We start from the raw sequence: 23276 nt of genomic DNA, 5'->3' as shown, positions 1-23276 counted from the left end.
ACAGGAAAAAAGCATCAGCCCATTGTGTCAATTCAAACTTTTGTGCCTCCTCTACTTCTCTGAACAGTCCTATCATAGAGCTCAGTCTAGAGGCATAATCAGATGCTATAGTGTTCTCACTATCATTAAAACAATGACCCTTATTAGGGTCCAAAGCGATGTCATCACTAATTGCACTTAGCTTGACTTGGATATCTTCTTCAAGGGCATCCCATTTGTTCAGATGGACGTCCATGCCACTTGACTCCGCCATGGTGGGAGGCTGCAGCAAGATCAAAACAACCGTGGAACAAAAGGAACAAGAGATGGGCAATCTTGCGCTGCACAGTCCGCCAGACAGATCGCAGGTTACACACTCTAGCGGCACCTCCAAGCTGGGTTGTACAGCTGGATTAGAAGAGAGAAAGAAAAAGGCGGAGGGGCGCTCCGTAGTGTGTTACCCTTTAATAAATAAAAACAATGCGCTTACAAAATTGCACTTACTAGATACAAATTGTAGCAGGCGTATAACATAGGCTGAACAGCCGTATCATCAGCAACCAAACCGGAGACCCTGGGAACAGCTATGGCCAGTAACCGTCCTGATCCTGTGGATGTTATGGATCTGTGGTGTCCGACGTGGTGCTGCTCGTGTGCTGGATGGCGTCACGACGCGTTTCGGCGTATCCACGCCTTCGTCAGGTGAACCATCCAGCACGCACACGACGTTTAAATAGTAACAATAATAATGAATCCCCAGTCCCGCCCGCAGGAAATAGGTGGGCGTGGCTGGGGGTGGGAAGAGGAAGTGTGGAGGGCTGTATCTACACTTGTAAACAACCATATCTGTAATGTTATAAAAAAGGAGGATTCCAATATAATAAAATAAAATAAAATCCAATGAAAACTGAATAGTTCATCTCATAGGTCCTTCAGTGTCAGGTGAAGCCTGACAAATAGGTAGAATTAATGATACTGATATTTACGGCATCTCTGAATCCCCATGGACTGCATGCAGGGTCGCTGTGGGTTACCTGAGCTCTGTTGTGCGCAAGGTCCAATCAACTGCGCTGGATGATCGGCGCTGTGAGGCGGAAGTGTTTCCGCGTTGTGGTGTCCTGGGGGACCATAGGGCGCCGGCATGCTCTGTTGCGGAAATGACGTAGCGTCAGAGACGCTCCATAGTAACCAGGGAGACGCCAATGCGTCTCACTGGTGTCATTCCGAAAGAGTACGTGGCTAGCCGGGGGTGGGGAACGGAGGATGCTGAAGAGTGATGCTGGCCCCTCGGGGACCCCCCTGCCTAGACGGCCTGGGATGAGACATGAAGGAAACCCGCAGATCAAGCCAGCATCATACTATCCTCATAGAACGGAATCTGACTGGCAAGTGGTTAGACGTAAAAGCAGGAAAACAAAATATAGAGGTCCTATAAAGCCGCAAGACTGGAATGATACAAAAAATTCTGTCACCCTCAGATCCGAAAAAACCATTACAGCTAGAAGATTCTCCCGGTGGGAGCATCATGACTGGCGGTCATCCAATGTACACAAGGTTCCTGAACACAAAAATGGTGACAATAGACATAGACCAGAAGGAAAGAAAACGGGAGTAGATACTCTAAGGAGAATACGAGAAATCGTAAAAGAAAAAAACGGCTCCAATACACATGAAGAAATGCTAAATTGGTCTATTGCAGTAGAAGAACAGGAAAACGAAGATTCAAATAGATCCCGTCTATTGGACAGCTCCATTGCTCTGGTGGGAGCTGTGTCCAATGAGGAGGGACTGAGGGATCCCCGACAGGATGAAGTACATTTTTTAGACGTGGATCCACCACCAACCCCAAGTCTAGGGAAAAGATTACTAGAAAGAGACGAGGAACTCGAGGAGGGCGTGAAGTCCAAAAAAGAAAAAAGGTAGGAGAAGAGAGAGAGGTCGATCCTCACCTTGACACGGTAAAAATTTACAACTTATCTTCTTATGCCCTGAGTGACAGTGAACTTTCACTCCTAAATAAAGGCCTGAACTTTGCACCATCATCGGGGCCAAATGAATTCCAGCTCTTCAAGGATCTGCATAAACTAATAAGAAAACTAACTCTTCAGAGGTACTTCAATCAGAAAGGGGCAGGAAACAAATCGGTCCCCACAACACCATCATGTGAAGTGGAGATGTATGAATCAGTTCCCCTGCAGGATCTCCAAGATTTGTTAACAGATCAAACAAAGGATGAAGAAGATTGGTTAGATCTGTGGATAGAACCAGACATAGTGCACAGCGATTTTAAGCCAAAATCGATCTTTAACCCAGTACATGCCAAAGGACCTCATATTAATAACTTTTACCAAACAGTCTGGTGTCAGATAAAATCCCTATGTAACGACCATCAACAAGAAAGACAACACCATAGGACCAACAACCTCACTAAAAAGGAAAGAGATGCATTGAACCAATTGGCTGAAAATAAGAACATCGTGATTCGGCAGGCGGATAAAGGAGGAGGAATAGTGATCGTGGATCACCAGAAATATCTAGATGAAGGATGGAGACTATTGGGAGAAGTCTCCACGTATGAGAAATTAGATAAAGACCCCACAGACAATTACCAACTAAAACTCAAAGAAATCATTCAGCAAGCGTTGGGGAAGGGAATAATCACAAAAGATGAATCACGTTTCCTCCTCAGTGAACATCCTCTCATCCCGTATTTCTACCACATCCCTAAAATTCATAAAAATCAAGAACATCCACCTGGACGACCTATTGTAGCCGGGATGGAGGGCCTCCTGGCCCCCATCTCAGAGTATATAGACCATTTCTTACAGCCAATTGTGACTTCCACCAAGGCGTATACCCGAGATTCTAGCTCCGTATTAGACGCTCTGAAGAATTTCCAATGGAAGAGCAACTACATGTGGGCTTCACTAGATGTATGTTCATTGTACACTAGTATTCCTCACAACCAAGGAATGGATGCAGTCAATTATTTTCTAACTACAGACGGAACTTTCCATCCCGCCCAAGCCCAGTTCCTACTTGATCTTTTAGAGTTCTCACTTTCACATAATTATTTTACGTTCGCTGGAGAATTCTTTTTACAAACATGTGGGACATCCATGGGGGCGGGGTTTGCTCCCAGTTTTGCCAATTTATTTATGGCGTTCTGGGAAGAATATTACATTTGGAACAACAACCCATTTGGAGCAAACCTCGCCCTCTATATGAGGTATATAGATGATATATTAATAGTATGGGAGGGTCCTACAGAGAAGTTTGACCAGTTCCATGAATACTGCAACAATAACCCATACGGCCTATCATTTACATCTGTGAAGAACAAACAGAAGATCATTTTCCTAGATCTAGAACTAGAACATGATGGAGATGGCCATATCTTCTCGTGCACACATTTTAAGCCGACTGCAGGGAATTCCTTTTTACATAAGGACAGCTGTCATCACCCAAGATGGATTAACAATGTGCCAAGAAGCCAATTCTGCCGTATAAGACGAAACTGCACCAATGATAAAGATTATCAAGAACAGGCCAAATATTTGACCAAAAAATTCATTGATAAGGGTCATAACTTAAGAAAGATCGATCAGGCAAGGAAGGAATTTGAAAACAGAGAAGCATTGAAAAGATCGAAAGAAATAGAGGAGAAGCATAACACGAACAAAAAGGGTCCTCTTTTCATTACCACTTACAACACTGAGGCTAACAAAATTGATGCCATAATTAAATCCAACTGGCCATTATTGTTGCGTGATCCCCTACTTAATCAAGATCTACCAACCACATCAAGAACCATATTCCGCAAAGCAAAGTCCATAAAAAACAAGGTGGCTAAAAGTAACATAGGTAAAAACTGCGATCCACCACAAGGAGCTGTTTCGAATATAGTGGGCAATTTTCAATGTGGGAAATCGAGGTGCAAGTGTTGTAAATTCATGAGACATCGGGTGCAACACTTACAGACTGCTAAAGTAAACATACAGATAAAACAATTCATCAACTGTGGGACACCATATGTGATTTATCTGCTGGCCTGTAGTTGTTGTAAGTTTTATGTAGGTAGGACAACACGCCCCCTTCGAGAAAGATTCGGGGAGCATAGACGTGGGATAGAAGATGGAGCTAGCAATCATAGTGTCCCTAGACACTTTTCAGAGGTTCATAACCAAAATACCCAGGGGCTGACAGTGATGGGCCTGGAAGCGATAGCTGCGGACTTGCCTTCAGGCCTTAGATATAGAAGACTTTGCGAGAGAGAAGCGTACTGGATATTTAAGCTGGCCACACTAGCACCTATCGGTCTGAACGAGGAAGTAGAAACAGCCAGTTTTATTTAGAATACAGTTTTACTCCCAATTCGTCATATTATACCAATCCTTACGGTATTGTTTTCCTTTTGTTGTTTCCCCCCCCAAACCCCCCCCTCCCCCCTTCTCCTTCACACAGCACCATTAAGGCGGACCGGGGTATTGTACCCCTAGGTGCTGTCAACTCTGTTCTATATATCTTGTGGACTACATATGCTTTATACCCCATGGACATTTGTTTTTATGTGTATTTGTATACGGCATGGTCGGGTACTTCTTCTTTTTATTTTTAAAAATTATTATTTTCTTTTTATTAATATATATATTTTTTATATATAGGTTTCATTGAATCATATTCTTTTTATGTATATGCATTTTCTATATTCATAATTCTATCTACTAATAGCGACATTTGAAACATTATCAATGGGTCACCCTGTTAATGTTGCACTATTGCTGAAGCTGTGTAAGTTTGTATATGATGAAATTTGTATTTGCGCATATATGATGATTTGTATGTGGCCAGGCTGATATATCACAGCGCCGTATGTCATTTCACTGGGGAGGGGGAGTAACCAATCCTCCGTTCCCCACCCCCGGCTAGCCACGTACTCTTTCGGAATGACACCAGTGAGACGCATTGGCGTCTCCCTGGTTACTATGGAGCGTCTCTGACGCTACGTCATTTCCGCAACAGAGCATGCCGGCGCCCTATGGTCCCCCAGGACACCACAACGCGGAAACACTTCCGCCTCACAGCGCCGATCATCCAGCGCAGTTGATTGGACCTTGCGCACAACAGAGCTCAGGTAACCCACAGCGACCCTGCATGCAGTCCATGGGGATTCAGAGATGCCGTAAATATCAGTATCATTAATTCTACCTATTTGTCAGGCTTCACCTGACACTGAAGGACCTATGAGATGAACTATTCAGTTTTCATTGGATTTTATTTTATTTTATTATATTGGAATCCTCCTTTTTTATAACATTACAGATAGGGTTGTTTACAAGTGTAGATACAGCCCTCCACACTTCCTCTTCCCACCCCCAGCCACGCCCACCTATTTCCTGCGGGTCGGGACTGGGGATTCATTATTATTGTTACTATTTAAACGTCGTGTGCGTGCTGGATGGTTCACCTGACGAAGGCGTGGATACGCCGAAACGCGTCGTGACGCCATCCAGCACACGAGCAGCACCACGTCGGACACCACAGATCCATAACATCCACAGGATCAGGACGGTTACTGGCCATAGCTGTTCCCAGGGTCTCCGGTTTGGTTGCTGATGATACGGCTGTTCAGCCTATGTTATACGCCTGCTACAATTTGTATCTAGTAAGTGCAATTTTGTAAGCGCATTGTTTTTATTTATTAAAGGGTAACACACTACGGAGCGCCCCTCCGCCTTTTTCTTTCTATTATCCCATATGCCCTTTTTTCTTAAAGTGTACCTGTAAGAAAAAAGTCCCCCGGTGGTTACTTACCTCGGGGTCAGTGGCGTAACTAGAACTCATTGGGCCCCCCTGCAAAACTTTGGATGGGGGCCCCCTTGACCCTACTGAACACTGAATAGGGACTGTCTGCAAATCTGTGTCTGCAAAACTTTGTACGGCTCAGTGGCTGAGCAGATGCAGTCATTAGAAAAAATGTGTAGAGAGCAGAAATTTTTTTTCTTCATACCCTTAGTTGTCAGTCTCTAAGGACAGGGAAAAGAAACTCCACCCCCCCCCCACAGGGCCCCCTGCAGCTTCTGGGCACCCCTGCAGCTGCATCCTTTGCAGGGTCTATTGTTACGCCCCTGCTCAGGGTAGGGGAGGCCTTTGTATCCTAAAGAGGTTTTCCCCTTCCTCCTCAGTAGAGGGGATCCAGCGCTGGGAGCCCCAAAGTTCTCCTTGTCGGTGTGTGCGCATGCGCTATGCTGCTCTCCGTTCAGGCTCCAGCAGAAACAGCCAAGCCCGATTGCGTCCAATCTACTGTGCAGGCACACTAGTGGTACTTGAAAACTTTCAGGCAATAAAAGTGGTATAATTAGTGAAAGGTTGAAAAGCCCTGCATTAGATGATCTAAACGCAACCTCAGCTGTGCATATGGATTAAGCCTTGCGGAATTGGAAGTATGTAAGAAATATAGTACTGAATGCATGAAACTTTTGCCATGAGATTCATCTTCTCACTATTTCCCCCCTAAAGTTCTAAGGCAGGAAGCACACATTACAATTGCGCACGTTTCGCCGCACATAGCAAAACAAGCACTTCTACACTGGCCATTGCTCAGGTATCACATGTCATTTGTGTTGGTTGGTGTTTTACATTCGTGATTTATGCTGGGATGAAATACATTGTGTTGCAATCCAAAAAATTGTGTATCGTTGGCTGAAAATGCAATCGCAAACGCAGAACGAAAACGCGCAAGAAATTGCTGATGCAAGTGATCCAGCCTAATTAGTCCCTGATTGACTTTATGTTTTTGTCTTTTTTTTGTTGTCTTTTTTGTCTGGTAAATTGAACCATTCACTGGTTGCTTTTATTTACCCAGAAGTCCAGTAATGTTGCATTTACTCCAGAATTCACACATTTGGGCCCCAATATGTGGCTTCACTTCTCCTTAGTGGGTGTTCAGGATTTTCTCAGGGCCCATTCACACTTAAAAGCACAAAACAAGCGCTACCGTTTTGCGCAAGTGATTTTACTGCGATTAGCGTGGTAAAATCACTGTACACTTCTGCGATTCAGAGCGATCGTGATCAGCGCTTTATTAAGCACTGTACTGGGATTGCTCCAGAATCGCAGCAAAATGCTGCAGGTAGCACGTTTTGTGATTGGCTTTAATAGCCCACGATCGTAATCATAGGGTTAGAATAGCACTAATGCTTTAAAAGGTGCTAGCGCTTTGGCAATTAGCGGGAATCGCCCGCTATTCGTCATAGTGAGAACAGGCCCTGAGGTCTCCAAAGGGTAAATTAAGGTGAAAATGCTCAAAGGTAAAGGCTGCTGTACTGATCCTGTAGGTCAGTGTCAAGCCTTCACAGCAAAGCTTAAAGGACCACTATCGCGAAAAAACTAAGCAGTTAAAATCAGACAGAACCGACAGGTTTTTGTCCAGTCCATTTCCTCATGGGGGATTCTCAGGGTTTTCTTTGTTTTCAACAGCATTTCCTGAACAGCAGTTTAACTGCCAAAATAGTAAGATACCAGCCGGCCTCTCTACTCACTTGCACACTATTTTGTCAGTTAGACTTAGCAACTGCCATTCAGGAAGTGCTGTTGAAAACAAAGAAAACCCTGAGAATCCCCCATGAGGAAATGGACTGGCCCAAAACCTGTCGGTTCTGTCCGATTTTAACTGCCTACTTTTTTCGCGATCGTGGTCCTTTAAGTAGAGATATACATTTAGCCTCCTTTCACATACTGTATAAACAAATTGCTGAGGCATACCCTCAGAGCAACGTATGTTTGTCTACACAATATGTCCCTTGCCACAGCAAAGGTATGTCATTTATTTGCTGAATGGAAACGTATTCTGCGGTGTTGATGATGGCACTCTGCTATATATTAGCATAGCAGATGACGTAATGGACACATGTGATCAGGTCCATTCAAATGAACAGAGAGGTTTTACAATTACCATTGATATCTGGTTTCAGCTAAACAACAAAGGTACCACAGTGGGTGCAATGTGAAAGAAGCTTAAAGAGCAACTTTAAACAAAGATTGAACTTCATTCCTATCAGTAGTTGACACCTCCCCCCCCCTTCCCTCGAGATATCGTTACCTTCTCTCAAATTGATCATCAGGGGGGGGGGGGGGTCTGTGTGGCTGATATTGTGGTGAAAACCCTCCCACAGTGTGATGTCATGACCAAGGTCCTGACAGTTTGCTGTCTGTGAACCTCTAGCTTTGTGGGAAATAATGACTTTTCCCAACTGCCTAGCAAGCAATATCTCCCTTTGTGCATAGAAGTTAGAACTCTCAGTAATGAACATTCCGTAAAGATCACCTGGCAGAACTAAATATGTCACCACCAGTGATAAATTTCAGAATGTAAATTAGGTAGGGGAGAGGTTTTAGAATGGACAAACACTGACTAAATATCTATAAATGAATGTTGTAAAAAAATAAGCAATTTTATTAATTATGTTTTTTTTCACTACTAACTCCCATTTGTGCAAATGTTTATAGCTAACGGGATTCTAGTACTCATTTATTGGGTTGCCTTCACATTTTAAAGGGCCACTGGAGAGAACACATGCGTAGGAGAGCCACGCCAATACAAATCTTGTCAGTCCAAGGTAAGTCTATTGCACCAGGTGTGGCAGAGCTAGATCTGTCACACATAGCAATACCCCCAACATGCACACCTATACAATCTATGTCATTACAGGAATACACCTAACATACTTCAGACTACATTGACGGTTCTGTTCACCTTATTTAGTACCAAGACAACCTATTACTGAGATTTTTTTACAGCTACATATAGGTCCATATACAACATAGGCAAGTTCAGGGGATGATTGCAACAGCCCAGAATCCCCCCTCAGATCGTGGGCCAGCGCAGTGACTGGGGACAGGCACAAGTTGAGACACCAGAATGTCAGCTTACAGCACCATGCTGCATCCTGCACTTTGTGCTGTCCCGACCCCTTTCTTTCCCAGGTACAGTTGACTATGGATGTAGCAGCAGCATTTGGGCAGAGCATGAAGCAGCTCTGGGGAACTTGACAAAGCACAGAGTCAGGTATGAGCACAACCCTGTGCCCCTGCTGTGTGAATGCTTCACTTTCCCCTTCATTAGCATTGTCAGCTGTCCTCATTATTATCTGTACCCAAACTACTGCTTATTGATCCCGTTGTCGATCGGGAGCAGATCGGACATGTCAGAAATAATTGTCAGATTCTGTCAGTCAGACGGGAAATTGCATTATGTACCCAGCATGATGTCCTACCATATTATTATACTGTATTGTGTGTGGCTCAGGGAGACCTTTCAGGAATCCCCCCTTGAAAATCCTGGGTTTTCCCCCATACAATTAACTTTTTCTCCTGAGTTTTCTCCTAGGTGATATTTCACACCTCGTCAATAGAGATGGCCCAAACGGTTCGCTGGCAAACAGGAACTGGCGAACTTCCGGGGTTCGCGATTGCGGAGAACCGCAAACTTTTCCCGAAGTTCGACTCGCCCCCATAGTGCATTATTAGGGTCAACTTTGACCCTCTACATCACAGTCAGCAGGCACATTGAAGCCAATCAGGCTACACTCCCTCCTGGAGCATCACCCCCCCCCCCCCCCCCTTATAAAAGGCAGGCAGCGTCAGGCATTGGACTCACTCGTGTGCCTGCAGTAGCCTCAACAGCTCTTTTGAGAGATAATTTTGTTCTTGTGGTCTAGTGTGTGTGTGTGTGTGTGTGTGTGTGTGTGTGTGTGTGTGTGTGTGTGTGTGTGTGTGTGTGTGTGTGTCACAAACACTTGTGTTGCATAGACAGCCTTGGTAATTCCTACTGTGCCACTGCCAGGCCCAGCACATTCAGTGACTACCCGTGTGTGTGAGAGGCAGCTGCACATTTGTAATCTCAATCACTGCACCTGTTCACTGTTCAGTGCACCAACCTACCTATCTATACCTACGTGAGCGCACGCATTGTTAATACCACCAGTCATTGCAACTGTTCACGGTACCTGTGTGTGACAGGTGCACATTTGTAATTCCATTCACTGCACCTGTTCATTGTTCAGTGCACCTACCTACCTACGTGAGCGCAAGCAGTCTAATATACCACCAGTCATTGCACCCGTTCACGGTACCTGTGTGTGACAGCTGCACATTTGTAATACCAGTCCCTGCATACCTGTTCACTGCACCTGTGTGACCACACGCTGTTTAGTATTCCAGTCTGTGCATACCTATTAACTGCACCTGTGTGACAGCTGCACATTGTATTGTAATACCAGACATTGCTACCGGTTCACTGCACCTGTGTGACCGCATGCTGTTTAGTATACCAGTCTGTGCCTACCTGTTAACTGAACCTGTGTGACAGCTGCACATTGTATTGTAATACCAGTCACTGCTACCTGTTCACTGCACCTGTGTGACCACACGCTGTTTAGTATACCAGTCCGTGCATACCTGTTAACTGCACCTGTGTGACTGCTGCCCATTGTATTGTAATACCAGTCACTGCTAACTGTTCACTGCACCTGTGTGACCACACGATGTTTAGTATACCAGTCTGTGCATACCTGTTCACTGCACCTGTGTGACAGCTGCACATTGTATTGTAATACCAGTCACTGCTACTTTTCCCTGCACCTGTGTGACTGCACATTGTATTAGTCAAGTCAGTGCATACCTTTCACTTCATCCCCCTCGATATGGACAAAACAACAGGCAGAGGCAGACCCAGAGGCAGGCCACCCGGCAGGTCTGTTCGAGGTCGTGCTGACGTGATTTCGTGCGGCCTTGGCACAAAGTACAGTGCTCAGAAGAAGGCCCGTCCCATCAACTCCCAAGATTGTCAGGACGTGGTTGACTATTTAACACAGAACACCTCATCTTCCGCATCCACCAGCGCTACTCCAAGTACCACATCCGCTACATTTGACACTTCGCAGGAGTTATTTTGTGGGGAAATCACTGATTCACAGCCATTATTGTTACAACAAGATGAAGGTGCTAAGCAAGTTACACCACCTCATATGTCTGAGTTAGGCGACACTATGGACGTAAGGTGTGAGGAGGAGGAGGATGAAGTACCTGTTGTTGGTGCAGTTTTGGAGGTGTCTGATACAAGCAAAGCTTTAGACGATGATTATGATGATGATACTGCCATGGATGCCAAGGACAGTTCAGAGAGGGAGTCAGAGATGAGTAGGAGGAGACGAGTTGCTGAAAGAAGCAGGGGGAGCTCATCATCAGAAACAGCTGGTGGCAGTGTCCGATGCCATGTATCACCACCTATGGACAGCCAGCCAACATGCCCTTCAATGTCAGCTGCTTACGCCACCATAGTGCCCACACCCCAGGGTGGCTCAGCGGTGTGGACATTTTTTAGTGTGTATGCCAAAGATCAGAGCACTGCCATCTGTACTCTCTGCCACAAAACATTGAGCCGTGGAAAGGTCAACACCCACGTAGGGACAACTGCCTTACGAAGGCACATGCAGAAAAGGCACAAACTGCAATGGGAAGACCACCTGAGGAAAAGCAGCACACAAAAGCAAAGCCACCCTCCTTCTCCTCTTCCTCCTTCAGGTGCATCATCTTCAGCCGCTTTCTCCCTTGCACCTTCACAATCACAGCCTCCCTCCTCCACTCCGCCTCTCACCTTGAGCGGTTCCTGCTCCTCTGCCCACAGCAGCAGCCAGGTATCCATGAGGGAAATCTTTGAGCGGAAGAAGCCAATGTCTGCCAGTCACCCCCTTGCCCGGCGTCTCACAGCTGGCTTGGGGGAACTGTTATCCCACCAGCTGTTACCATACTAGCTGGTGGACTCTGAGGATTTCCGAAAATTTGTGGCCATCGGGACACTGCAGTGGAAGATACCAATTCGCAATTATTTCTCCAAAAAGGTGATACCCAAACTCTACCATGAAGTTGAGAGGCAAGTAGTGTCATCTCTGGCACACAGCGTTGGGTCGAGGGTCCATCTGACCACGGATGCCTGGTCTGCCAAGCACGGTCAGGGCAGGTACATTACTTACACGGCCCATTGGGTCAACCTGGTGACTGCTGGCAAGTAGGGAGTACGTGACTGTGCAGCGGACCTAGTGACACCTCCACGGCTTGCAGGCATGCCTGCTGCCACCTCCTCTCCTCCTGCTACATCCTCTTCGCTGTCGTCCTCCTCCTCCTTGGCTGAGGGGCAGTTCAACTCTTCTGGTGCTGCGATCTCCTCTCCAGCTACACAGCCCTAGCTCCTGAGGGCCTATGCTGCATGCCAGGTACGACGGTTTCACCCCATCTTAGACATGTCTTGCCTCAAAACGGAGAGTCACACTGGAGCAGCTCTACTGGTTGCTCTGAACAAACAGGTGGATCAGTGGCTGACACCGCACCAACTGGAGATCGGCAACGTGGTGTGACAACGGCAGCAATCTCATTTTGGCTTTGAATTTGGAAAAGTTGACACGTACCCTGCATGGCATATGTGCTCAATCTTGTAATTTAGAGATTTGTGTCTAAGTACCCAGGCTTACAGGACGTCCTAAAGCAGTCCAGGAAGGTGTGTGGGCATTTCAGGCGGTCTTACATGGCCATGGCACGCTTTGCCGATATTCAGCTGAGAAACAACTTGCCGGTGAGGCGCTTGATTTGCGATAGCCCGACTTGCTGGAATTCGACCCTCCTGATGTTTGACTGCCTGCTACAACAGTCAACAGGAGAAAGCCATCAAACAGTATCTCTACAACTACAGTCAAAGGACACAGTCTGGGGAGATTGGGATGTTCTGGCCGAAATATTTGACACTGATGCGAAATGCCTGCAGGCTCATTCGGCCGTTTGAGGAGGTGACAAACCTGGTGAGTCGCAGTGAAGGCGCCATCAGCGACTTGATCCCAAGAAGTGGAGGAGTGTGAATAGGAACAGGAGGAAGAGTTGTGGGATCAATTCTCAGCAGAAGCAGATGATTCCTCAACACCTGCGGCAGCACAGAGGGGGGAGGAGGAGGAAGAGTCATGTGGGGAAGAGGATTCAGACTCGGATAATGAGAAAGGTGTTTCTCTGGAGGAGGAGGCGGCGGCGGAAGAACAACCGCAGTAGGTGTCGCAGGGGGCTTGTGCTGCTCAACTTTCCCATGGTATTGTTCGTGGCTGGGGGGGAGGAGGAGAACTTAGCTGACATCACTGAAGAAGAGCAAGAGGAGATGGATAGTACCTCTGCATCCAACTTTGTGCAGATGGCGTCTTTCATGCTGTCCAGCCTGCTGAGGGGCCCCCGTATAAAAAAACTCAAGGGGAATGAGCTGTACTGGGTGGCCACGCTACTAGACCCTCGGTATAGGTACAAAGTGGTGGAGATGTTTCCAAATCACCAGAAGGCAGAAAAGATGCAGCACTTGCAGAATAAGCTGGCAACTATGCTTCACTGATGTTCTGTCATTGAACTACCTCAGCCTGGCGACCATATGGGCTTGAAAACCGATATCGCCTGCACTCTCGCCATGGTGCGCACCAGTCCAGCATGGCCGTCACAACACAATCAGCTGTTTGTGGTGCGTTACACAGTGAGTTTGGTCTGTCAGTGTGAAGCAGTACTCTAATTACACTCCCTAATGTATACACATGCAAGATGTTTTAAAGCACTTTAGGCCTCCAATTTAGCATGCAATGTGATTTTTGCCCTTAAAACGCTGCTTTGCGTCAAATCCAGATTTTCCCCCGGGACTTTTGGCGTCTATCCCACTCCTCCATCCAAAACTCAGATGTTAGACCCCTTGAAACATCTTTTCCATCACTTTTGTGGCCAGCATAAATGTTTCTAGTTTTCAAAGTTCACCTCCCCATTGAAGTCTATTGCGGTTCGCCGAAGTTTGCATGCTCGCGAATGTTTCCGAAGGTTCGCAAACCGAAATTCGGAGGTTCGGGCCATCTCTACTCGTCAATCTGTCCTTTAAACTACCAGCCAGCAAGAAAGTACCGGTACTCAAAATAATGAGAGTACTTTTTCGCCTACTTTTTGATACTTTTTTTGAATAGCAAAGTGCTTGAAAGATATTTTAAAGAGAAGATTAAAATTATCTCCTAGGAGAAAACTTAGGAGAAAAAGTTAATTGCATATGGGCCATAGTCTTTAAATGTACATATACAGAAGGAAGACTGAGCCCTCAGTACATATTTTACTGCATTTAAACAAGGCCACAGAAAATGCTGGTATTGCATCGTTAGCATAGCAGGTGATGTGTTTGTCACACTGGGGTTAAATTAATAAACTTCCTAGATGCTTTTAATACTTAATTAATTAATACTTAATTGAGCACTCACTCTGCTAGCCAAATATTTCTGCCAGTACGCCTGCTGCTATCGTAAAACTTGCTCCGGCACCACTTGCCAAACATGCCTCATCCCAGGAAATGCTTGCCTGAAAGAACCTGCCCAGCACCACTTCCCAATCTCGCTGCTTCACTTGCAATGCTGTGTGTATTACCCCGCTTCATATACATGCAAATCATTTTATGGAAGCCTCCATATGACTCTCATGTCAGTTGTCCTTTAACTGATTTTCACCAAAAAAAATAACTTTAATATAAATGCAATCAGTGAGTAAATAATTTTCTTGTTTTTTCTTTTTGGTAACGTATGATTTTACAGCTGTGTCCAGTAGATGCTGTGCCCTTCAGAAATATGCAATGTTCTCTCTACAACAACTTACCGATTCCAGGTTCGCCAGAACAGACATACAATTGGGTGCCATTTTATGGAGGTAATTATTCAAAATTATCGAGTTAATAAGTATAATATCCATTAATCTGTATCGGTATTGGAAGTATGTATTCTACCTGACCTGATTTAGGCATGCTACAGAATGCCTAAACAATCTATAAAATGCCTGAATTTCTTTTCAGTAAAATATACATGCACAGTATATTGTTTTTTTAGAGATCATTTTAACTTTTTTTTGAGTGGTGTTTTTTTCATGAATTGTTTTATTTTTTAAATGATTTAAGAGGAAAAGAAAAAAGTATTCAACCAGTTTTCAGATAAGCAATGCTACCATAGTTAAACTATATACTACTATAGTTAAAACAATACAAACTGTATTTTGCAAGATATCTTATCATAATGCTGCTGGTAGGTTGCTGGTGGAGGTATCATATTTCATTTTGATATGGACAAGTCAGCACCGAATCATAACCTCATGATGCTAAGGCATCATCAGTCCTGGACCCAGTGGTGATGGCAGAGGAGGCTGGCATAAAGGACTTGGGATTGTAGTTTAACTGATCTGGGGCTTCTTCTAGCCCCTTGTAGTCCTTCAGGTCCCTTGCTGTCCTCCCGGTCCTCTCCGTTGTGCCACTTTCAGTCTCGGTAAAATCCGCAATAGGCTCAGGCCGCAATCCTGCTTGGTGACCAAATTTGTCACCCTATACTAAGCTGTGGGAGTGCAATTTGAAATGCTTTGGTTTGATAAATTAGCACCACTGTGCATGCATTTCTGTTGTGTGAGTCTACTCTCTTGTACACTTCTAGGAGTTTTGGTTCACCATGAGCTTGCTGGGTAATCTGTAACTCTTGTTCATGGTGACACTTGCCACTAGGACAGGAAGTGACCGGAATCTTCTCAGTGGAAGTTCACAGTGTCAGAAGATATTACCTTTTTCACTCCACTAAGAGAAAAAAAAATTGACAGCTCTCTTTCTCCAGTAAAGAATATTTAACTTACTTCGTACTGGTGAGAAGAGCAATAAAACCTGACAGAGTGCCCAAGCCTTTCCGCACTCTGCTCTAAGCTAGTGCCCTCAAGTTATAAATATTTGATGATCATTATGACTTCAATGTAGCAGATTTTATCTAGACTAATAACTAAAGGGGACAAGGTAGTACACCCACACGATATTGCAAAAATGCCTGATAAATGCATCATGCTGAAAATAAGATCAAATGCCTGTGTGGGTGTACACTACAATGGCCCTGTACCTATTTGCAAATAAACACACATATTACTCAGAGGAGGAAGGATACGCTAGTTGTAGATATTTTCATAGAAAGGGACACAGAATGGTACAGGTTCTTTAGATAGGGCTACATTCATATTTGAGTTTTAAATGCCTTTTTTTCATAGTAACCTGCTTTCTCTTTTCCAGATCCTGAAGTAGTATTTGACCTAGTGAGGAACAGCGGCTTTGGGATGATATCTATGTAGGCAGATGTATTACTGTACACATGTTTGTCCTATTGTTTATGCTATATACTATATTGGTATGATTATGTAGCATAATATCATAGTACATGCTTTCAATATGTAGAAGAAAGAGCTGGCACTGCAGTTTAGATGTTACTTCAATTGCAGGGATGGGAGATAATTGGGGAGCTGATAGTGATGGTTGTCGTGGCATTGACAGTACAGATGTGCTCAGGACTTAATGGTTAGCCAGTGCAGATATATCCAAAAACAGGAAAGTTGGTGGTCCAGCACTGTCGTTAAAACCACTTTATTTCAAATGGCCATGCATTCCAAAATCCTGCACATGAATAAAGTTAAAAGGACATACCAAAACACTGTGGCGGTGCTGCTGTGGCAACATTGGCTGCCCCTAACTATCGTTTCACATGTGCTGTAAAGCCTCCGACGTGAGACATGTGAATCTCATCTTAGGCAGGCCACCGCTTCCATGCTGCTCCACAGTGGTTTGGAACATCATTTTAACTTTATTCAAGCGCCAAACTTTTGTATGCATAGCCATTTAAAATAAAGCGGTTTTAACAACAACAGGTAGTGCCGGACCACCAACTTCCTTGTTTTTGGATGTATGGTATATGCTGCAAATTAATTTTGAGAGCCATTTTAGGTGTAGCTTACTGTAACACAGTTTGCTACATTTTTGATATTATGTTGTATGGACTGCAGGTTTGTTTCCCCATCTTCACATCTGCATCAGCAGCCTAGATTGCAGTATGGTTCCTCTTGCTACAAGGTAGCATGTTTTAGAGAGAGAGGGAGAGAGAGAGAGAGGGCGAGAGAGAGGGAGAGGGCGAGAGAGAGATCTGAGCTGCAGGAGGGTTTTTTCCATAAGAATTGCAGAGCTTTTCTGTGCGGTATCACAGAATGCCTGCTGTATGCAGGTGCTAAATTAGTCCCTAAGCTACAGCGGTTGTAAGCGTTAGATAAACAATCCCATAATTTAAAAAATGTTCATTTATGCACTAATTATGAAAAAAGTGTTATTTTACATGCTTTATTATGTGCTAAATGAATGCATATTTTTGATCACAACGTATTTTTGAATTTGGAGATAAAGTGAACACAGCAAAATTCTTAAAATAGGAGTTAAAACAGGCAGTATTTGCACCAGGGCAATTTGTTGATTCAACCCCTTAGTGGCCCTTGCTTTATCTTACTACATACATCATTATTTTAGCAAGAATTCTAAAGGCGGGATTGTTTTCAACACTCACAAATAAAGTTCCAATGTTTTATCAGATATTACCCAAGAAGATTCTGTCCATTTGAGCAAACTTATCTTTGCAGCAACTTGGAGCACCTGGCAAAGTTTGTGCAGCGCAGGCATGCAAAAGCATTTCTATTGCTCACATGTGGCTTACATAACGAATGCCATATGAAGTAAAGTTACACTAAAGGTATTTCTAAAAAAAGAAAATCGGCATCAATTGAAGCAGTTATCGTAAACCTTGTGCTGCTTACTAGTTTTGTGACAGTAAAACTACATTTATTCTGAGATATACTGCTCTGACTCTAACCTTGCAGCATACAGGACAGGGAAGAAGTGATTTCATCACAAAGGTGTTTCTGCTTTACGCCAGATAAATGTGCAGTCCTGGAACAGATTTCATTCCTTGAAGTACAGTATTATATAGTTTATATGTGTTTTAATGGCACAGACAAACTTGTCAAAAATGTGAGAATGCTTTGGTATAGTTTAATGTATAACTGTAAAAGTCTCATGATGTTCTACCCTGGGGTCGGTGGTGGTAAAATTGTTAGTTTTTAGGCACATTCTTATCTCAAGACTCAACTAATTACGGTATGTCTATAAATTAATGCAGATGTGCCATATATCTCATTCAGTGTTACTGAATGGTTTTTTGCTTAGTGAAAATCCACTTGTAGTAAACGTTTGCTATAAACATGTGTTAGTTCTACACAAATGTTTTTTTTTTTCAATTTAACGTTATTAAAATGTACCTTCCAATTTCAGTTTACAGTTGGCTATCTACTAAAAAACTGCCATAAAGTTCAGATTGCACTTAAATGGTAAAACGGCACATTTACCAAGCCGTTCAGCCGCCAAATTGCCAAGGGTGAGCACCTTCAATTCTCTCTCCAATCCAACCAAATAAGAGCGTTTGTAAGAATTCAAAAATAGAAGGCTGCTGATTGATGCAGTTTGATATTACCTGTCACCTTATCTTTTGTGCTAGCTTACTTCATGAGTGCTGAGAAGGTATTGCATAAACAGAGTTAAAAAAAAATAGCTTATGAGAAAAATGTTGTCCATCACAACCTGCTTTACAAGTAAGCATAATGAAACTTTTTTCAGTTAGCCATTAAAGCGGAATATAACCCTGCATTTCAACTTTGCTCTAAAACATTATTTACAGTATATTTGTGATGATTTGCTCAGCTGCCTGTGCAGGCAGGCAGCCTTTTGACCATTGTGTAGGTTTGCATGCTGCAGGACTCTGGAAAGAAGAGCTTCTGTCAGTTTTGCAGCTTGTGCTTGCAGAGGAATTTGCATACGTTGTCATGCAAATTGCCTGGCCACATTCATTGGAGGCATGTACTATAAGTAGTATGTCTTTCCCATAATGCTTGGCTGGTCATAAGGATTTCGTCCTATGTAACACTCCTGGTGGGGTGTCAGCCTTACTCTCTGTTTGAAGATCAGCTTAGAGTAATTCCTGGAAACTGTGCTAGGTAGATTTCCCTAGTGCAGATTAGGATTGTTTATCTGTTTTGTTTGTCTGTTGCGATTGTCCTGTCACAGCGGTGGTCGATAGGAAGTCGTTCTGATCTCTGTTCTTGGAGCATAGCTGGTGCAGCGGCTGCTACCAGCTATCTCTTCTGTTCTGCCTCTCTGGATCGCGCTAGCTACTTTTTGCTAGCGCTGTGGATCCTTCTGTTCTGTCTCCTGGGATCGCACTAGCCACTTTTCGCTAGCGCTGTGGATCCTTCTGTTCTGTCTTCCTGGATCGCGCTAGCCACTTTTCGCTAGTGCTGTGGATCCTATCTCTCGCTTGTCCCTGTTTTCGTGTGTCTATCTTGTCTGCTACGACCGCTTGCTGGAGGCTCGGTGAGGTAACCGTTAAGCAAGCGGTCGCGTCCCCTGTTTCATGTTTGTCTGTCGATGGTTAGTTAGGCGTGCTTGTCTCTATTGTGCTTATCACGTGGAGACCGCGCATAACCGTGTGCACTGTTGCGAATGAGTGCGGTGTTCGCGGTTAGCTAGCATTTGTTATTTTCTGCATCTTCTCATTGTATTATTTGCTGTGCCTTTGCTACCCTCGTATTCTATTCTGATCTGCCTTGTGTCACGTCTGGCGATCACACCTCTCGCGATCGCGTTCCTATTTCATATCTGCTATTGTGTGTGCGCGGTCGTGGGGTGGTGACTGGATTGGCGCACACACATACAACCTGTCCCTTTGCTCGTTCTCATTCGCAATTGCCTCTCTTGCGATTGCGTTCTGCGCTTCGTACAATTCCTGTCTGGCATTTTTGGAGGTACTGAGGATTGGTTCCTCTGCACTCCCCAGCGCCATCTGCCGACAGGAATTTCCCTCTACAGGTGCGTAGCACCTTTTGCTGGGTGCCTGCAATTACACACTTGTGGAGGATTTCCGCCGTGTCAGCGCCGTGTCAGCGCTGATCACGGAGAAAGTTCCACAATCGTTACAATATTATATGCAACCAGCATTTTTTTTTTACTAGACCAGCATTGGAAGGGTTACACAGTGCTTTAAAGTGCCTGTAGATTTCTGCAGACGCATCCGAAGCTGACATAGATACATTTTGTTTACATAAATGTATCTAAGTGTTGAATGTGACTCACTCCCTCTGACTGAGAAGGAGCTGGAGGACAGCCAAAGAGTGTGTAACATTTCTCAATAGATACATTTAACTAAATAGAATGTAACAATCTGAACTTCTGCATATCTCTCCACGGAACTTTAAACCTCTGTGTTTAACCCTTCCAATGCTGGTCTAGTAAAAAAAAAAAAAAAAATGCTTTTTGCATATAATATGCTGTAAATAATGTTTTAGAGCAAAGTTGAAATGCAGGGTTATATTCCGCTTTAAATGTTATCATAAACATGTCTTCTATTTTGTCTGTGTCATTCTATGATACCTGCAGACTGAACCATGGAACTCGAACGCCACCCAAAACTTCCATTCTTAAAAAAGGATTACAACTGCTTTTGGGTTCCATGGTTGTCATTATCCATGTTGGGGGAGATATTCCACTTTCATAAAAAAAAATGCAATGACATGTATCAGTGCTACGCAAGTCATTTTTTGTATTTTAATGCTTCTGAAATATATACCCATATGTACCTATCTCAGTTTGAATCCAGCTAAGAATGTCTTAAGGTGGCCACACACGATACAATAAAATGATCCGATTTTACAGTAATTCGATAAAAATGATCGTATCTCCCGAAAAAATCGAAAGCTTTTTTTTCATTCGACTGAAAAATCCGATCGGATTTCCCGTTTTCTTCGATTTTAATCGATCCGGACTGCCAGATATTTTTCTTCAATCTTTCTAAAGATTGTATGGTGTGTGTTGGATTGTCAATTTATTAATATACACACCCTAGCAATTTTGTTAGAGTTTCCAATCATTTTTATCATAATTGGGGGAAAAATTTAACATACGTGTGTGGTACATTGGTCATATTTTTGAAATGTTACAATCAGTCAGCAAAATTGATTGCAATTCTTAAATTGAACAGATATTTAAAAAATTTTATGGTGTGTGGCCACCTTTAGGCAGGGAACACACTTGTCTTTCAGTTTTCTGCGTGAATGTTTTTTGCGTATTTTTTCTGCACACCAAGTGTGTTTCTAAGCAGAAAAACATGCGCGTTTTTACACAGGAGCTGATGTAATTGATAGAGAAAACTGACAAAATCTGCACAGTCATGCATTTGTCTGCATGCGAAAAACATATTGAGTCTGAACCAGCCCATTGATTAACATGAGTTCTCAGCTTTTCTGTGCAGAAAACTCGCATGAAAACAGTCAAGTGTGTTCCCTGCCTCAAGAGCCCTATAAGCCCAGGAGGGAGTTGCTTCCATCTGTGAAATCCTGTGCGAATAATTGGCTGCCCAGACTAGGAAGCATTGCAATGCTGGAGGAGTAATCCCCTGCAGTAATCGGCAAATCTGCACACATGGAAGCTTCAGTGCTGTTAAGCCTGTGGCAAGACTAGGTGTCTTTGCAGATGTAATGGAAGGAAGAATCAAGTTTTACTTTGGTCAGTCACTTTGCTTTCCATCCCTGGTAATACTGGCTCAAACTAAAACTCCAGAAGTCTCAAAGACCATAGCTGGGAGAAACTCTCACCAACAGACAGAGACAATAGAAACAAACTGACAGAGGTTCTTTTTCAGCTGGATTCAAAACCAAAATAGTTTAGGCTGGAGTTGTACTTCAATTCTGTTTCAGTAAGTTATTTCAGAAAGTTTCAACTATATGCATCATTTCAGAATCAGCTGCCTGTGATTTAAACTGTATTGCCACTGGCTATAACTTTTATTATACCTTTGGGCGAGCACTGGATGGAACCAGCTGTGGACCACGCTTTCTTGGTACCTGCATCAAAGGCAATTGCTTGGTAATATCCTTAAAACAGCTTACACAACTAACTGAAGCAGCAAATGATGTTTACTGAAAACTGTCTATTTTCTGCTAAACTTTCACTTAGGTTACTTTTACACTGTATCTGCTGTGTCACGGATCCAGAAAACTAGTATTGCAACAGTTATGGAGCTTTCAATGAGATGAAACACGCACACAGTGCAACATACAGCCCACAGGCTAATATTAGCACCCCACCTAGAACCGTGCACATCATAAATGTGTGGCAGCTCTATACTGTAATGCCCAAAGTGGGTCCATCATAAGTTCCCCTCATTACATTATCCCCATCTTCTTCACAGGGCAAACAGAGGTGGGAAAGAGTAACTTGTCCTTAACAAGGGTACATAGCAAGTGGAAAGGTGTTGTGGTGGAGGTATTTTCCACCCCTTTTGTCATGTACCCCCATTAAAAGGGGCTCTGCTTTAAAGGGACACTTAACTCAAACAAAAAAAAATAGAGTTTTACTCACCTAGGGCTTCCAATAGCCCCCTGCAGCTGTCCGGTGCCCTCGCCATCTCCCTCCGATCCTCCTGGCCCCGGCGGCAGCCACTTCCTGTTTCGGTGACAGGAGCTGACAGGCTGGGGACGCGAGTGATTCTTCGCGTTCCCAGACACATTAGAACCCTCTACGCTGCTATATGGTATATGATATATGCTATAGCAGCATAGATGGCGCTATTGTGGCCAGGAACGCGAAGAATCACTCGTGCCCCCCAGCCTGTCAGCTCCTGTCATCGAAACAGGAAGTGGCTGCCGGCGGGGCCAGGAGGATTGGAGGGAGACGGCAAGGGCACCGGACAGCTGCAGGGGGCTTTTGGAAGCCCCAGGTCAGTAAAACTCATTTTTTTTTACTTAAGTGTCCCTTTAATAGCTTAGCAACACAACCTGCTTGGGGAATACATATTTACAATAGGCTAATGGGACCACTTTGTTTTTTATAATTTTTTTTAAATGAAATTATTTAATAATACTTATATATGAATATATGTATTTGCTCTTGCAGGCATGTGTTCTGAATATTTTTCTAGACAGGGCTGTCATACAGAACCAGCAGCATTCCCAGTCATCATGTCAGCCATTAGCAGACGCACATAGATGGCTAGGAATTGCATAGTACATTCTCAATGTGTTATTGTAGGTTAAGCACAGGATTTATTAGATTAGTAAACGTGCAATCATGATTTTATTCCATTAGATTTCTGCAATGGTAATAAATGAGGTTCCATGAATCACTGACCCAGAAGGAAGCATGCAATTGAGGTGTTCTGACTCTGTCTCTACTAGCTGTAGAACTCAAATGATTCAAGAGTAAGCTTGCGTTCTAGAGAGAAGGAGTGAAGATAAAAGTCTTTTGTGCTGGCTATCATAGAAGAAAATATCAGAAAATAGATGGAAAACCATAAAATAACTAGTCCGCTAAAAGA

At 43.8% G+C, this 23276-nt stretch overlaps 1 protein-coding gene across 2 annotated transcripts in view; it reads left to right on the top strand.

The window, feature by feature from the left end:
* Positions 1 to 23276, top strand: part of ADAMTSL5 (ADAMTS like 5) — a 65129-nt gene that overhangs the window by 20575 nt on the left and 21278 nt on the right. The window contains exons 4-6 of one of the 2 annotated variants that reach the window (XM_068271226.1): positions 8537 to 8597; positions 14619 to 14730; positions 21699 to 21826. In XM_068271226.1, coding sequence (XP_068127327.1) covers positions 8537 to 8597; positions 14619 to 14730; positions 21699 to 21826 — 301 coding nt within the window. The remainder of the gene's footprint in view (positions 1 to 8536; positions 8598 to 14618; positions 14731 to 21698; positions 21827 to 23276) is intronic. The other variant, XM_068271227.1, reaches the window with a different exon arrangement.

This window comes from Hyperolius riggenbachi, chromosome 1 (assembly GCF_040937935.1).
Source record: "Hyperolius riggenbachi isolate aHypRig1 chromosome 1, aHypRig1.pri, whole genome shotgun sequence".
Classification (NCBI taxonomy): Eukaryota; Metazoa; Chordata; class Amphibia; order Anura; family Hyperoliidae; genus Hyperolius; species Hyperolius riggenbachi.
The sequence above is the reverse complement of the archived record's forward strand: the minus strand, read 5'-3'. Positions and strand labels throughout refer to the sequence as shown.